The sequence below is a fragment of the Vigna angularis genome, chromosome 6 (assembly GCF_016808095.1).
Source record: "Vigna angularis cultivar LongXiaoDou No.4 chromosome 6, ASM1680809v1, whole genome shotgun sequence".
Taxonomy (NCBI): domain Eukaryota; kingdom Viridiplantae; phylum Streptophyta; class Magnoliopsida; order Fabales; family Fabaceae; genus Vigna; species Vigna angularis.
Genome location: NC_068975.1, coordinates 16849772 through 16861207, shown reverse-complemented (window position 1 = coordinate 16861207; position 11436 = coordinate 16849772). Strand labels below are relative to the sequence as shown.

The 11436-nt window shown below is 44.6% G+C and overlaps 1 protein-coding gene across 1 annotated transcript; it reads left to right on the top strand.

The window, feature by feature from the left end:
• The first annotated feature begins 358 nt into the window (after positions 1 to 358).
• On the top strand, positions 359 to 1759 carry LOC108321932 (uncharacterized). The gene has a single exon (XM_017553848.1). It carries the CDS (start codon positions 359 to 361, stop codon positions 1757 to 1759), a length of 1401 nt encoding a protein of 466 aa, XP_017409337.1.
• The last annotated feature ends 9677 nt before the right edge of the window (positions 1760 to 11436 follow it).

Here is an 11436-nt window from a genome sequence, read left to right as displayed (position 1 = left end):
ACTCATATTTGTTGCCCACTTCCAATAGATCCAGGTAATGAGTCACGGCAACTAACCGGACATTCAGGTAATTCGCTTTTGGTTATTTTAAATACAAAAGGTACAAAGAAAAAGGGGAGAGGAGGATGAAAAGGATCCCTGATCTAACTTGAGCGTCGGAGTGCCTTTTTCAGGTGCCCAGCCCATTTTCCCCGGAGAGTCTACAACATCAAAGGCAAGATAGCGTGGAGACAGCCTCATTAGAAGAAATAATCCAGAATTGTTAGGTTGGTATCTTGGCCCCCACACCCCTACCGAAACATTTTGGCACCGTCTGTGGGGAATGAGATTTGAAAGCCCAACAACGACCACCGGAACTATGGACGACTTCAGCACTCGCGATTTGATCCAGCAGCTGCAGACACAAATCGAGGCGCAAGCACAAACTATACGGGAGCAGCATGAACTCCAACGCAAACAGGCAGAGGAGCTGGCAGCACTGAGGGCGCAGCAACCACTGCCAGAATTGTCAGCCTCTAATCGGCATGACAATAATGAAGGGAGTCACCATGGAGGGCCATCTGACCCCTTAGCTGGGGGCAAAAAGGGACCCTTTTCCGTACGTATCACCAATTTGCTCCCATTCACAGATACCATCATGCAAGCACATATGCCGGATAAACCTCCCCCGGCGTTGGACCGTTATGATGGTTCCGTCGATCCCGACAATCATATGCGTAACTTTATAGACTCCATGGCGTTCTACACCGACAACGATCCCGTCATTTGCAAAGCTTTCTCCTTATCTCTTAAGGATGATGCCTTAGAGTGGTTCCACACTCTTCCACGGAACTCAATAGATTGTTTTGCAACAATTGAGACTCTGTTCCGAAAACAGTATGCAACCAATAGAAAACCGGAGATGACTGCTGCTGAGCTGGTGAATACCAAGCAGGAGAAGGATGAGACGTTAAGGGCGTTCATGCAACGATACAATGAAACCGCCCGGCGTGTGAAAAATATCAATCACACCTTCATTATCAGTAATCTACCTTCATGTTTAAAGCCAGGACATTTCGCAGAACAACTGTATGCCGACCCTCCCGCATCTTTGGAAGAACTGCAATCTACAATTGCGAAGTTCATCCGCATTGAAGATCTCCGGAGTTCTCGGAAGAAGCAGCAACAAGACACCTCCAACCATGACATCAAGAAGCCATTCAAACGTCCAATCAACGATTATAAACCAGACCGAGCACCTCGAAAAGAACTGGGATGGATATCTAAATATGATCGTTACACAACCCTTAATGCACCAAGGGCAAAGGTGCTCGAAGAGGCTTTGCATGCCGAACTCTTAACCGTACGACGAAAGGCTACCCAGAAATATGCAGATAATCGTAAAGCCTGCCTTTTCCGCATGAATCATGGACACGACACTGAGGAATGCAATATGGTGAAGGACGAACTGGAGCGGCTTATCCGAGCAGGATACCTCCAAAATTACATTAAAGACAGAATCTCCACCAAAGCCACCCCTTCCCCTCGAAAGGATCCTTTCCGACAAGGCCCCGAGCGATCACCTCCTAGGGTCGAGCGACGCCGCAGGAGATCACGTAGCCCGCCCCGACAAACAGAGCGGGAACGTTCGGTCCGAGGTCGGATCGACACCATATCTAGTGGTTTTGCCGGGGGGAGCATCCTCTTCAGCCAGGAAATGCAGTTTGAGGTATCTAAAATCAGTACATATGGTCGACCAACAACCTCGGTCAATCCCTGATATTACGTTCACCAACGCAGATTTCCATGCACCCGACCCCGATCATGATGACCCCATGGTTATCACCGCCAACATAGCTCGATACGATGTCAGCAAAATTCTCATTGATTAGGGAAGTTCAGTCAACATCCTGTTTTGGTCAACCTTCAAAAAGATGGACCTATCCGAAGATCTCATCGCCCCTTTTAATGAACAAATCGTAGGTTTTTCAGGAGAAAGAGTCGACACCCGAGGATATCTCGACCTACGAACACGGCTCAGAATAACTCGAGAGGCACCAGAACTCAGAATCTGATTCCTACTGGTCGAGGCCAATACGTCATACAACGCTTTGATAGGACGACCCTGTTTGAATGCCTTTGGGGCAATCGTGTTGACCCCTCACCTGGCCATGAAGTTTCCTACGGAGCGCGGCACCATTTGCACAGTAAGGGCCGATCAGCGAACGGCCCGACAATGTTATGTTACGGGATTGAAACTCTCCCCTTTTGTACCCACAAGAAAGTCGAGAAAAGCTGATATAGCGGCCGTCGAATTGGACCCCCGAACCAATATAGAGGAACGTCTCCATCCTCAAGGCGATGTCAAACTCCTTCCGTTAACGGAAGACTCAAACAAAGCTACGACCATTGGCGGGGATCTCGCCTTAAATGACGAACAGAATCTGGGACGTATATTACGAGAGAACGCAGACTTGTTCGCTTGGACCGCTGCCGACATGCCAGGAATCCATCCCGGAGTCATGGCACACAAGTTGTCCATCTTCCGAGAAACACGACCCGTCGCACAAAAGAAACGACGGTTCGGAGAAGAGAAGCGTAAAGCCATCCAGGCCGAAGTTGAAAAGTTAATGAACGCCCGGTTCATCAGGGAGTTAACTTACACTACATGGTTTTCGAACGTAGTTATGGTCAAAAAGTCGAGCGGCCAGTGGAGAATGTGTGTCGATTTCACCGACCTCAATAAAGCATGCCCCAAGGATTCATATCCTTTGCCTAGCATAGATCGTTTGGTAGATGGAGCATCTGGTCATGTTATACTCAGCTTCCTCGACGCATACTCGGGATACAACCAAATCCCCATGTACGCACCCGACCAGAGCAAAACAGCCTTCATCACTGAACGGGCTAATTACTGTTATGAAGTAATGCCATTCGGTTTGAAGAACGCTGGGGCTACCTATCAACGTCTAATGGATAAAGTTTTCCATCAGCAGATAGGACGTTGCATGGATGTCTATGTCGATGACATGGTAATCAGGAGCAACTCTGTGGAGCAACACCTGCAAGACTTAAAAGAAGTATTCGGCCAAATCAGAAGGTATAACATGCGTCTTAACCCTTCCAAATGTACTTTCGGCGTTCCGGCGGGAAAATTCTTGGGTTTCATGCTCACCCGTCGAGGCATCGAAGCTAATCCAGATAAATGCAAAGCCGTGCTCGACATGGTTTCTCCAAAGACTCTGAGAGAGGTACAGCGTCTGGTGGGTAGGCTCACAGCCTTATCTCGCTTCATTCCGAAACTAGCCGAACATATCAAACCCATTCTGAAGAGTCTAAAAAAGGGCACCACACAACACTGGAACGACGATTGTGAAACAGCATTCAACACGGTCAAGCATATCCTCACCAGTCCTCCCATTATGGCTCGACCGGATGCTGGGTCCAACTTACTGTTATATGTTGCCGCATCCCATCATGCCGTAAGCGCTGCCTTGATACAGGAGGCCCCATCACTCAAGCTTATATACTTCATCACCCGTACACTTCAGGGAGCGGAAGAGAGATATTCTCAAATCGAGAAGATCGCACTAGCCCTCCTTACGGCTTCGCGTCGACTCCGACCGTATTTCTAGAGCCATCAAATAATAGTTCGTACCGATCATCCTATCGCTAAGATACTCCGTAAACCCGATTTAGCAGGACGCATAGTTTCTTGGTCGATAGAACTGTCAGAGTTCGGTCTTCGCTACGAGCCACGGGGATCTGTTAAGGGTCAACATTTGGCAGACTTCGCCACCGAATTAATACCACCACCTGAAGATTCAACATTAAAGTGGCTCCTCAGCGTCGACGGATCCTCAAACAAAAAGGGAGGAGGAGCCGGTGTTGTCCTAGAGGGACCAGATGGTCTAATTATAGAGCAAGCCATCACGTTCAAATTTCATGCCAGTAACAACCAAGCAGAATATGAAGCCTTAATTGCTGGTCTATCCCTGGCCATCGAACTCCAGGTTACTCGCCTAGAGTGTCGGATGGATTCACAGTTGGTTGTCGGACAAGTGAACGGAACTTATCAAGTTAAGGATAATCAGTTATTGCGCTATTTCCACAAAGCTCGGACCTTACTTCAAAACTTCGTAGAGTTTAGCATCATCCATATACCCAGGGAACAAAACGCAAGGGCATATATCTTGTCTAAATTGACTCACTCTAAGGAGCGAGCACAATTATCTTCAATCATTAAGATGACGCTAGACCACCCAGTCGTGGAAGCATTCGCCATCGATATGTCGACACCTATAATAGACTGGCGCCAAAAGGTCAAGGATCTTATGATGAAACAAGAATAAGGAGAAGCCATTACCGTGACCGACTCCAAACGCATTGCACGTTTTGTGTGCATAGGCGACGACCTTTACCGCCGCGGACACAACACTCCTTTATTGAAATGCATATCCGAGGAAGAGGCGGACTACGTTCTACGTGAGTTGCATACAGGGATATGTGGATTTCATTCAGGTAAACGGACACTCAGGGCGCGGATTCTTTGTGCAGGATATTACTGGCCCACGATCGACCACGACTGTGACAAATTCGTCAAAAAGTGCATCTCCTGCCAGGCACACGGCCACGACATTCACGCACCTCCTGAGGAGTTGCATAGTATTGTCGCGCCATGGCCGTTCGCTCAGTGGGGTCTCGACATAGTTGGACCACTACCACCTGCCAAAGCACAAAACAAGTTCCTCCTTGTTGCGGTCGACTACTTCACAAAGTGGGTAGAAGCCGAACCGTTGTCCGTCATTAGTGCCCAGCGGGTGCAGAAGTTCATCTGGCACCTCATTTGTCGGTTTGGTCTGCCGCAAAAAATCATTACTGATAACGGTCGACAATTCATCGAACGTGGACTGGAAGAATTCCTTGGCGGTTTGGGTGTCAAACATATCACCTCCTCAGTCGAGCATCCACAAACGAACGGTCAAGCCGAGGCTGCAAACAAAGCCATACTCACTGAGTTAAAGAAGCGACTCGGCGAAGCTAAAGGTTCGTGGGTAGAGGAGTTACCAGAGGTCTTGTGGGCGTATAGATGCACTCCTCACAGATGCACATGAGACACACCATTCAACCTAACTTATGGCACTGATGCTATGCTCCCGGTCGAGGTCGGAGAACCTTCATTAAGACGAAATATCACAGATATGTCACTCAATGAAGAACAGCTACGGATGAATCTCGACATCCTTCCTGAACGTCGAGAGATCGCTACCATCCGGGCTGAGGCACAAAAGAGAATGCTCAGTCGCCGTTACAACAGCAAGGTCAAACCCAGATCCTTCAAAAGCGGCGATCTAGTATGGAGAAAACGAGGAGAGGCTAGGAAAAATCGCGCACACGGTAAGCTAGCCGCCAACTGGGAAGGCCCGTTCCGTGTAGTCGAAGATATGGCAAATGTTGCATACCGCCTCCAACTTCTCGACGTACAGCCCATTCCCAACACATGGAATGCTACTCATCTCAAATACTATTTTAGTTAGCATTCATCTCTTCACTGGCATATTATTCATTTCAGTTGCAATGGAAAAATATACATTTCGCTATCATTATTATTTCATTTCTTCTGTATTTTATCTATGTCGAGTTCCAGGATCGTGATCTCCCACCCCAGGCACGACCACTTCTCAAATAACTAGGAACTCCTCAGACTGGTAGATGTTCACCCTCGAACACCTAGTTCTCTCGGGATACACTCCCACTAGTAGATGTTCACCCTCGAACACCTAGTTTCCTTGGGATACACTCCCTCTGGTAGATGTTCACCCTCGAACACCCAGTATTCTCCTATTTGATCCTCATCCTCGACGATCGCACTCGATACTATTAACATGTTCGACATCGACACTCAAATAACACCTCGACAGTCGATATGGCGATCGACATGTGTTCATTCGACATATTTATTCAACACATCGGCTACTACAGAGAAAATTTGTAACATCCACCAACACAAGCAATTTTAAAGTCAATCGCCTACAATCACCAAATTTTCAAATACAACCAAAGTTCAAATATTTAAACAAACATAAATGTTTAGATTTACATTCCAAGGTAAAATCCTAATCTATTACAATATTTGTCGTGTTGCCGGCAGCATTGGCGGCAATCTCCATAGCCGGTTCTTCTACCACGGCCACATCTTCAACCTCTTCTCCTTCCATGAAGGCATCCCCAGGAATTTCACTAAGAGGTCTTAACTTACCTTCATACACGTCCTTCTGGACGTCAAACTCCACTCCCTCGGTCGACACATTGAGCAGATGGCCGGCCTGCCTCAAAGCCTTCCGAAAGCCCCTGGTGTGTTCAATCATTACAGCATCCTTCAGATCTTCCACAAGCTCTTTGCTTTCCAAGGCTTCCGCCCGCCAGCCATCCCTCTCCTTGATAAGGGTCGCCATTTCCTTCTTGGCCTGTTCCAGCTCCGCCTTAGCCTTCTTGACCTCTACCAGCTCAGATGACATTTGGTCGCGCTCCTTTTTGAAAGTTTGGCCAGCATTACGAGCGTCTTTCAACAACACTTCAGCCTCTTTCAAGAGTTACTCCGATCGCTGCTGCCTCGACTCGCAAACAGCATGAGTCTCGACAATTTCTTTGTATTGAGCTCTTAACTTCTCCAGCTCGACCCGAAGCGGACCTCTATCAGAGGCATAGGCCATATGCCAAGCCAACATCTGAACCCGGGTCGACATCTCCAGCATGGCATCAGCAATTTGTTGCTCACTCATATTTTCTACGATCGTCTTCTCTGAGCTGTCTAAGTTGAGCTCGACCTTATGGCCCAACGTAAAGGAAGAATCCCACACGCCAAGAGGGATCGGACGCCTTGGTTCATCCACTATCTCTTTCTGCTTCTTGGACACCACACCGCTAGTGTCAACCACCTTCACCTTCCTTTTTCGCACCAGAGGCTGTTCAACGGCTGTCGTCTCATTAGTCGACAACGACACTACCACTGGAGCAGCTTGTTGCGCTTGTGTACGTTGGGGACCAGCAGTACGTCCAGAGGACGATTCTAGGCGGGTAGCGTCAGCCCTCTCACTGCCGATGGACTGAAACCAGTTTATACCACTTCTCTTCCTTCTCATTATCTCTGCAAAACAAAATTCAAACCATAACATACAATAATCAGCAACGACAAAACAACTTGCAAATATATCGAGCAAAGACACGTACCAAACACTCTCGCATCAGCGTCATCGAACTCAAGGCAGTTTATAAGCTCACGGGAAGAAAAGGGACGGGGCAACGAGGTCAAGACACTCAGAGCCTCTAACTCTTCAATTGTCATCTTATCTTCAGGCCAAGAGGTGAACCTCAGCGGGTCCTGCGTCCAATACAATGGGAATTTGGGATTCCCATCACCACCGAAAAAATACCTCTGCCTGGCATTGGTGATCGACACTTTAAAGAACTTATCTTTGAAACCCCTATACGACTGCAGATACAGCTCTAAAAGCGCATTACCCGGTTCAGAAATCAACGATACCCACCCCTTCTTCTCAACAGGTCGACACCTAAAAAAATGCAGAAACAATCCTACAGTTGGTCTAATTCCTATCGCCCGACATAACACAGCAAATGCCTGCATATACCCCCAACTGTTGGGATGTAGTTGACTGGGTGCGACGTTCAGGGCCCGCAACACATCCATTTGGAAGGTGGTGAACGGCAATCTCAAATACAGGTCATAAAAGGGCGAACCATACCAATAAAAAAACTCGCTCGGAGAGTTCTCCCTACCGTGACAGACCCTCTCATCTTCCCGACAGGCTACCAACTTCACACATGTTTGGTATCCTAGGGTTCTCAGAATACAACTATTCTCGATCCAGTTTTCTAAAACTGCCCTACTCCTAAACTGACTCATGAGCCCCTTCACTTCACCTGCGGCCCAATGATACTCATCCCCGCTAATTGGAGACATCAAACGTCCCACTGGATCCTCACCAATAACATTCCCATACACAAAGGCAGCAGCATCGTAAGGTACGGTGGTAACTTCAGGGCATTCCGCCGTAGAGGACGGCTCCGACATACGATCACCAGTGTTATACCCCCTTCCTTCCATTATCAAAACTAAACACGCTAAGACGAATTAGAGGGTTACCTGGTAGATTCCTGAATCGGCACAATCGGAGGTTTTGCGAAGAATCTTCTCACTCACAGCACACAATACTAACTTCTGTTTTCCCGCAAAGTGATTACTTTCCCTTCAGAAGCGTGTTGAAGAAGCTGGAAGGTCAAGCATCAGCGCCGTAGGATTCTTTTTAATCCAACGGCTGCCCTTCCACGTCTTTTCGTTTCCCGAACATAGCGGGAAAACCCTAAAAATCTAAACATCAAAACGGTGTGTATCGTACCCCCGAATAACTCGCCACAAAGTCCTTTAGTAAACGCGCAGGCGACAATTGCGCTCGTTTACTCGGACTGGGGGGGCATGTACCATGGGATACCAGAATTCACCAACACCCGACTTGACTTGTACCTTTACTAAACATTCGAACTGATGTCGACCACTAATGATCGACCGTTTACGATTCGTTTGATGTCGACCACTGATGATAGACCGTTTACGATTCGACGACGACCATATGGCGATCGACCGTTTGCGATTACATCTGAACTGATGTCGACCACTAATGATCGACCGTCTACGATTCATATGTCGATCACTTGGCGACCGATCGTTTATGATTGGAAGTCGAGCACTTGGCAACAACCGACTCCCACTAACATTCGCATGTTTACGTCGATCACCTGATGATCGACAATTCATGGCGATCGACCGTTTATGGTTTGATGTCTGATGTCACGACACAAAGCGCTCTCACGGTAGTCAAGCGGTTTAGCAGATACAAACAAACAGACACTGTCTTAATCAAAGACCACGAATCAGGGAAATAATTGGATCCGGTATCAGACAAGGTAATGATAAAATTCCTAATAATGGCTGGAGCACTAGAGGTGGAGGGACCCACCACTCATATTTGCTGCCCACTTCCAATAGATCCAGGTAATGAGTCACGACAACTAACCGGACATTCAGGTAATTCGCTTTTGGTTATTTTAAATACAAAAGGTACAAAGAAAAAGGGGAGAGGAGGATGAAAAGGATCCCTGATCTAACTTGAGCGTCGGAGTGCCTTTTTTAGGTGCCCAGCCCATTTTCCCCGAAGAATCTACAACGTCAAAGGCAAGATAGCGTGGAGACAGCCTCATTAGAAGAAATAATCCAGAATTGTTAGGTTCCTACAAGTGGCGTCATCTCATTATAGGGAAATAAAATATAAACTAAATAATATTATAAATATTAATTTTAACATTGTAAGACCATTCTAGGAAATCCTTGAGTCATTTAATTTCCTTCTGTTGGGATTTTTAAAATATATTAAGATTAAACTAAAGAGGAAGTTCATGATTGTTGGTCCTAGATGAAAAACAATCTCCAGGGAAAAACTGGATTTGGAAGTTGCAACATCAAATAAAATATTTCTCAAACCATATTAAACATCAGACGTATATCAAGCTCAAGATATCATTTTCAGAATATATGTTCTTCATATTAAATGGATCATAAGAAAATTCAGTGCACTCATGCTAGCCGTTACATACAAACCTCTTGTATGCCGATGTTATCCAGCGTATCCAAAGAAGGTGAGAGGCCTCCATGCAAGCAGAAAATCTGTAATATAAGTCCAAGTTAGAGCCTGGCATCAAAATTAGTCAGATGAGTTTTCTGCAATATATTTAACTTAAACTTGACTCTCAATGAGAGCAGTCAGAGGTAAATAATCAAACAAGTCTGTAAAGTATTTCCAGACATTGGCATTTCCGTATTTTCTCAAGCATTCATCATAGAACCCATACCTGAAAGCAGAAGGTAAAGGATAAATGCAATAGCAAAACAATACATTTTATAGTTAAAAAAACTATTGTCTAGTGTTCAAAGAGATTTTCTATTTTTTTCCCATTTCATTTCTGCCTAATATTAATAAATTAGATTTAACAAGAGTCACAAGCTTGGTATACAATGTTCAGCTGTTAAAGGGAATCTTAATCTTTTTAAAGTTACATACCCTAGGAATTCATGTACCAGGTTCGTCTTACTAATTGGTTCTAAGATTGATCATTGAATTAAAAGTCTGGTCAGATCATTTGATCATTTGGTTTTCAAAAGTGTCATTCGACTGCAACTTACAAGCTTGTTATATAATCATAATGTTTGAGAATAAAAGATAGGGTATCTTTTTTAAAGTTAGTTCCGATAGAAATTCATGTACCAGGTTCATCTCAACACAGTATTATTTTCGTTGAGTTTGGTAAAATTAATAAAAGATGTATAGAAACTTATCTCAACCACAAAATTCACATTGTAACCCGTAATTAGTAGAGTTAACTGCATAGGCACAAAGCAATTTTGCTACTCATTCAGTGAAAGACCACATAAAGGTCTATATAAGCACTAGGCGTCTAATAGATAGCTAAAAGCAAAGCATATATTATTTATTATTCTAACTTTTATGTCTTAAAACTAATCTTTTTAGTCAGCATAATAATGATGAGAAAGACAAATATAAAAAGAAAAAATATATATGGCCTCCAGACATTACAAAACCAAATTGTTCTTTTAAGCCCTTTGAAATCACCCACTGGATAGAGGTGCACAGATAACTGAGCTCCACTAGGTAAAGAAGTCAATGATTAGTGAGATTGTATGCAACTCCCACAACTTATTCTTAAAATTTCCAGCTGAATACATAGTTACTGGACCCGTTAACACCAACTTTGTGATAGCAGAGAATGGAATAACAACTATTGTGAAATTTTCGATAAATGTTAAATGATATATACATATATGCTCAAATATTTTAAAAATGTCATCTAAAATTAAGACATTCATTGCTAGAAATGAAAAGTAACAAGATCAGATAACAGACCAAAAATTTTAAAGGAAAGAGAAAAAGAGAATAATTAGAGAGTGCAAAAAAGGATAAAAGGAGCGTTTGTTGTTAATCGACTCCATTACTAGCATAATTGGTTAGAAGAACGTCTGTCTCATGATAAACTACAAATAGACGCAAGTTTGATTTCTATAAAGACTTTTGTGAATTTAACGATTTCATTGATTCTTTTCAGATTTGTATAACGTGTTAAAAGCTCCAAGAACTCATCAAGAAAGATGGTGGTGATCATTCTTTGGTGGTTGCTTGCAGAGCAAAGTGTTTTTGCTTATGACAGATTGATCAAACTGCACAGTGAGGTATTTGAAATGTGATCGACTACTTCTCTCAATCTTGTGAAGATTGTGGCTGCCCTGTTGTGATTACAGGAAGAGGACGTGTTGTGTTCTAGGACTTTGAGGATTGTTCAAAGTGATTAAAGACTGCAGGAGAGGGGATA